Source organism: Condylura cristata, unplaced genomic scaffold, assembly GCF_000260355.1.
Source record: "Condylura cristata isolate star-nosed mole 26May11 unplaced genomic scaffold, ConCri1.0 scaffold00025, whole genome shotgun sequence".
Lineage (NCBI taxonomy): Eukaryota > Metazoa > Chordata > Mammalia > Eulipotyphla > Talpidae > Condylura > Condylura cristata.
In genome coordinates, this window is record NW_004567126.1 from 32,413,112 (window position 1) to 32,419,097 (window position 5,986).

The 5,986-nt window shown below is 50.8% G+C and overlaps 1 protein-coding gene across 1 annotated transcript in view; it reads left to right on the top strand.

The window, feature by feature from the left end:
* The window catches only part of PGR (progesterone receptor), a 42,875-nt gene that overhangs the window by 1,586 nt on the left and 35,303 nt on the right, over positions 1–5,986 (top strand). Inside the window, exon 2 of the mRNA XM_012729462.1 lies at positions 945–1,096. Coding sequence (XP_012584916.1) covers positions 945–1,096 — 152 coding nt within the window. The remainder of the gene's footprint in view (positions 1–944; positions 1,097–5,986) is intronic.

Consider the following 5,986-nt stretch of genomic DNA (forward strand, 5'->3'; position numbering starts at 1 on the left):
CGAGCCCGGGGTGCCCCCACCCCGCCCCGCCCCAGCCTTTCCCCAAAGTGTCCAGGTCGCGCGGTGCCCTGGCCGGAGCCAGCGGCCCTGCTTTCAATTGTGCAGCGTCACGGCCAGCCTGAGAAGCGGGGTGGGGGCTCCCCAGCAGACACCCTCTGGGTGAGGGCGCCTGGGGCGTCCGGCCAACCCCTGAGGCACCGGAGCCGGAGGGAGGGGAGGGAGCCGGCGCTGAAAGCAGAGCCATCCCCGCTGCCGGGTTGGGACTCAATTTCCACAGGAATCTCAGGACTGCAAGTTAAGTTTAAGGGGAAGGTGGTGCTCCCTGGAGTCCAATCGCGGGGTCTAGGACCCTGCACCCTAAGATTGCTGAGTCACTGCAACTTTTTTCACCCAGTTTTTCAAAAAGATTTCCTTTACCTGCTGGAGGGATGGATCTCAGAGGGAGAAAAATTGGGCTCGGTTTGGAATCTTTTGGTCCTGAGCAGGCAGACCTGCCAGTCCCATGAACAGCTCCGAAAAGTGTCAGGCGCCTGTGCTTGAGAGTCTTGAGATTTTACCTCTAAAGCGTTGCTCAGGACGTTGGAAGCACAGAAAATCTTAAACAGAACAGCCCGGCGTGTGCTACTCAGACACCAGGGAGGGCAAAGATAAACTGCTTCTTTGTAAAATTAAGTTTTGCGTAAGGAGTTTCGTGGAAAGGTTTTCCTTGAGCAGTGCACTTCAGCTGCTCTGAACAAAAATATTCTTTAATTATTTATTGTTCTCCTGGAGCTGCCTGGCTAGTGATCTGCAAAAGCCAGGTGAGTCCAGCCCCAGGGAATGGCCCCTGCCCTTGTATAGGGTTAGGAGACTTCTGGAGCCCTGTCAGGGCTAGGGCAGGGAACCGGAGCGCCAGAGAGCTGTGCCTCTCAAAATAAATGGAATGCTCTGTTCTGCATTTCAAGGCCTGATTCGGAAGCCAGCCAGAGCCCGCAATACAGCTTCGAGTCTTTACCTCAGAAGATTTGTCTGATCTGTGGAGATGAAGCTTCAGGCTGCCATTATGGTGTCCTCACCTGTGGGAGCTGCAAGGTCTTCTTTAAAAGAGCCATGGAAGGTAGGCGCCTCTCTCCTGGCCCTTCCCTGTGGGCTGGATCGTCAAGTGGCCCTCTGATATGTTCAGATTTTGACCCCCCTCTCTGAAGAGGTGGCGGGCGCCCGTGGCCCCTGGCTAGAGGCTGCCCTTCCCAGCGAGTTTCCTGATGACTCTGGGGGCAGCTTCCAGCTGCTGCATTGCTTGCTGTTCCCTGGTCGTACTCGAGGGCGTTACCATTGCGCAGTAACTTTGCAGCTTGACAGTAAATTGCACTATTTTGATCCTGTCTTTTGTATTTCTATTATCTTAAAGTGTCCAAAGAAAAATGGTGAAAGTAGTTGACATTCTATGTATGTGTGCGTGTGTATTCATACGTATGATGCCGTGACAACGTTTTGCATGATTTAGTCTTTCCCTAGATGCATATTTATGTGATACAAGTCCACACAAACTTTTCCAATTCACTCGTTTTAGTATATTTTTGTAAGTGTATAAGGGGGGTAGGAGGAAAAGTTTAAAAGAAATGAAAAAGCTGGACATCACTGTAATGTAATTTCTTTAGTCGTATTTTACTTTAAGCAAGAATTCATGTTTTTAAAACCACTGACATGGCTTAGCCAGTTGTATGTATGGAAGAGTCGGTTCTCAAAGGCCTAATGTGCCTGGCCATTCCCTTCCAGGTTGGATTCTGGTTTCTCGAACATTCCGTTCTGCATGAATGTGACTTCCTTCATGGTCAGCATCGTATATTTCGTAAATGTACGCGTCCCTTAGGATTCTGTCAAGCCCAGTATATGCGGACTCTGCACCCTATTTTTAACAGTAGACCATCTGATCCCACACACAGAAACCTAGCTGGTAGCTGGCTGCTGCTCAAGTCAGACGTTGTGTGACGAGTGGTACGTTGAGGGTGGTCCGCGCAAGCAGGGATGTCATGAGCGCCCTTTCGTTCTTGGCAGTTCAATTTAAAAATGTGTCCCTAGAGCCGGGGGCACCCCAACTGTCAAATACAAGTGCCTCCTCGCATTCACCATCAGAATTACACCCCAAATCATTTTAAAATGCTCTCCCAAGTGTCCTCTTGGAAAGCATCTGATGGCACAGTCCTGTTCTAGGCTTGGAGACGAAATGAAAATCCATTACTCCGTGATAGCTGCAGAGCTGTTGAGTCACTCGTGAAACCAGAGCGGGTTGCCAGACCATATGAGTAAGCTCATTCACCAAGCAATTATTTTATACCTATTTGCGCCAGTGACACTCTCCCCCCACTTTACCTCTCTGCCTTACGATGAAAGGCGGCTAACAATGGCTGCCTCTGTGCTTGCATAAGGAGGGAATGAATTAATTCAGGCGGAGTACTTCGAAGGAAACCTGGCTTGTCATCAGCTCCGTGGGTATCACTGTTTCCTTAAGGCACTTGTAACGGAGTTAGGACCCGCAGGTGAGAAATATGCAGGCAGAAGAGACCCCACGAATGCCCAGAGAAGCGATCCCAGAAGTATTTCAGATCTGTGGGGCTTGTGCAATTGTGTGCTTGGGCGGTTAGGGGTGGGGGGAGCTTAGGGTGGGCAGTGGGTGCTGTGCAGGGGGTGGACTTCCTGTGGGCAGTGAGACACAAGTGAGCTTCCTGACCTCTCGCACGGAGGGAGCGCTTTAAGTGCATGTGTTCAAGAAAGAATAAACACGTTAAGACTACTCTGGCTAAAAGTTTCTGACTAAAGGTTTTAGATTTATATTTGGAAATTGTAAGAGTTAAAGGTTAATAGTTGAATACCTGGGGTCTAGTGATTAAGACAAGACTATTGAGAAGGTTCTGGAAGCTTTCAGTAGTGAAAAGGATAAGTGGAAAGACCTTTGCAGTTGGAGAGGACTGCAGAGTTCGAAACCTCACAGTGGCGTGGGGCTGTGGTGAGCCGCGGCAGTGCGGATGCCGGGGTGTCCTGAGGTTGGGGTGTCCGGAGGCCATTGGCCCCAGCAGGGGTATTCGCGTTGCCAAGCCCGGTAATGGTGCTGGAAGCATTTTAGAGTGATTTCTGCAGGCCAGTGGCTGTTTCAGTGTTTTATGGGCTTTAATTCATTTAATCCTTATCCTAAAGATAGTATTTTCCACGTTCACTTTACGAGTAAGAAAACTGAGACCTAGAAGTGTTAAATTGTCTTAAAGTGGGGAAGTGGCTTCAAGCCCAACTGGGGGACCCCGAATCCCTGCTCTTGGCCACTCTGCTCCCTTTCTCTTCAGGCAACGTGGTTTAAATTTTAAAGGAGAACAATAGAAGGAAACTCTGGCCCAAGGGGTCAAACATTTACAAGGTGCGAGTGGTCAGAAGTGTGGCCGGTGAGTGGGCAATGAGACCATCACGCTGAGGCAGCAGTGAGAGGACATGACTCAGGGTCTAGGCTAGATTCCCTGTGTTGCTGCAAGTCACCAGTGGGGGAAGATAACGGCGCTAAAACCACCCAGGAGAGCTGTTTCCCTGGCAAGAGCCAGGCGGCAGAGGAGGTAGAGAAGAAAGAAGCCGCTCTTTTCTGGGTCCAGGACTCGGGAGCGACGCCCTCTCCTGAGCCAGCTAGCAAAGCGTGCAAGAGACCCTGCTTTCTTTACCATGGCGGGCGCGAGGCACACGGGGTCAGGAAGCGCCTGAGCCCCTTCGAGGACCAGGAGTCAGCATGACCCGCCAGCCTCAGACGCAGCTATCGACCCTGCGCTGAACAGGGGCGGGCAGTGCCGCCTTCCAGGGCTCAGCTGGCAGAGCCGCGGCCGTAGAAAGGAGACGGTCACTTCTCAGCGGGGCCTCTGCCTGCGCCGTGGCTGGCCCGGCCCTGCGGGCATTAAACACGCGGTAAGCAAATTCAGGAAATAACTTGGCCAGTGAACCATCATCTTGACAGATAATGTCAAGCTGTTTCCCTTTGGTGCTTTGTAGCGGGGCATTTGCTGTGAGTCCAGCTGATGGACTAGACTGGCCAAATGCTGTCACTCAGCGAAACCTGTACCACCAGGCTAAGGGGGTTCATGAACTCCTAGTTACGTCACCGTCTTCATTTTCTTCCAACTTTACTGGGTGAGGCTGACAGAACTCTAAGGTGTTTCCAATGTGCCACATGCATTTTTGTGTCTGTGTTCATGGGCTGCAGTGTTTGTGCCTCTTTTTTTTTTTTTTTTTAAGATTTATTTATGTACACAGAACTGGGGTACAGGCCAGAGGTGCAGGGGCGGTGAGAGCCTTCACCAGAGACAGAGTGGGGAGCAGAACAGGCCGACCAATGAAGCACACTGCTGAGGGGAGCAGCGGGCGGGTCAGGAGAGGTCTGCTGGGCCCCTGGGTTACCGCTGGGCGGGGATCGAACTCATGCTGCAGCAGCTTTAGCTTCTCAGTGCGGTGCTTTAACCTGCTGCACCCCCAGGGAGGGCCCAGTTTTCGTAGCTCTCTTGTCTGGTTTTAGATTAGGGTCACTTTGCTTCACAAATTCTTTGTATTTTTTAGAAAAGATTATGGATAATTACTATGTCTTCCTTCAATGTCCGGGAGACATCAGCAGAGAATTCATCAGTGCCTGAGGCTTTGTTTTGGAAGGTTTTTAATTATTGATTTCCTAATAGATGTGTCGAATGTTACCATTTCCATCTAAGCTTCGGTTGTATGCCACAACTCGTGATCCTTTGTGTTTTCATTTTCCATTCATTCAAATATTTTAAAATTTCCCTGGAGATTTGTTCTGCCAATTTTATGTTAGTTTAAAACGTGTTGTTAGGTCCCCATGTCGTTGGGGACTTTCCAGTAGCCTTGCTGTTATTAATTTCTTGCTTAACTCCATTGTGGACGGAGACCAGACCCCATGTGAATTCTGTCCTCTGAGGCTGCCAAGTTGTATTTTACGACCCAGGATGTTTTCTGTGCTGGCGAATGTTCTGGGTGAGCTGAAGAAGAACGTGTGTTCTGATGCGTTTGGGTGAAGCTGTCTCTCGGTGTCTGACGCCAGGCTCTTGTGGTGGTCTGACTCGGTTTCTCCCTGCTGCCCGGCCCACTTCCTGGCGGGGCGTGGGAGCAACTGTAATCACGGTTCACCTGCTTCCCTCGCGGCCCGGCCGTCTTTGTCTCACGAGATGTTGATGCTTTGTGGTTGGACACTTACCCGTTGGGGATGGGTTGTCCACCTGGAGAGAACTGGCCCCTCGAGCATCACCAACATCCTTGCCTATCCCTGATAACCGCCCTTGCCTCGAAGTCTGCTTTGCTTGTGCCTTCAAACTGTCACTGACAAAATCATAAATCATTTTTCCTTTCGTTAGAGTTCATGCTTTCTCATCTGTGGTGGCCTAGCACGTCATCTAGCAATCCCTCACACCGTCATTTCTTTGAAGCTATCTGAGGACTTGAGGAGACATTTGCCAGCTACATTTTAAATTGAATTTTCTTGCCAATAGCGTCTACATTAGGGCAGTTTCCCTGTTACCCTAAAATAAACATTTAGAAATTCACTGGACTTGACTTCTAACCTGCACAATAATAGTGCTGAGAAATCAGAAATCGGATCATCTGGTCTCAAAGTGCAGGTCTCTCAGTTTAATGATTCATATTAGTTTTAAGCTCAATTGTATCTCGTGACAGTTGAAGTAAGTCTCTATGGGAAGAGAAGTGGCCAGGGAGACAGCCCTTAGTGTCGCCTGCCCAGCACGCGCTCACCGAGGTTCCCAGGGTCCCGCACTCCTTAGCACCCGCAGCTTCGCCCACCGAGGCCCGGGGGGTCTGTGCGGGGCTCACCCGGCCCACCGAGGCCCGGGGGGTCTGTGCGGGGCTCACCCGGCCCACCGAGGTGGCTCTGCTGTTGGCTCTGACGACTGAGGTGCAGCCCCCACTCTCCTTTGCAAACTAACACGCTGGCAGCAGGGCTTAAGGCCGGAGGTGCTCA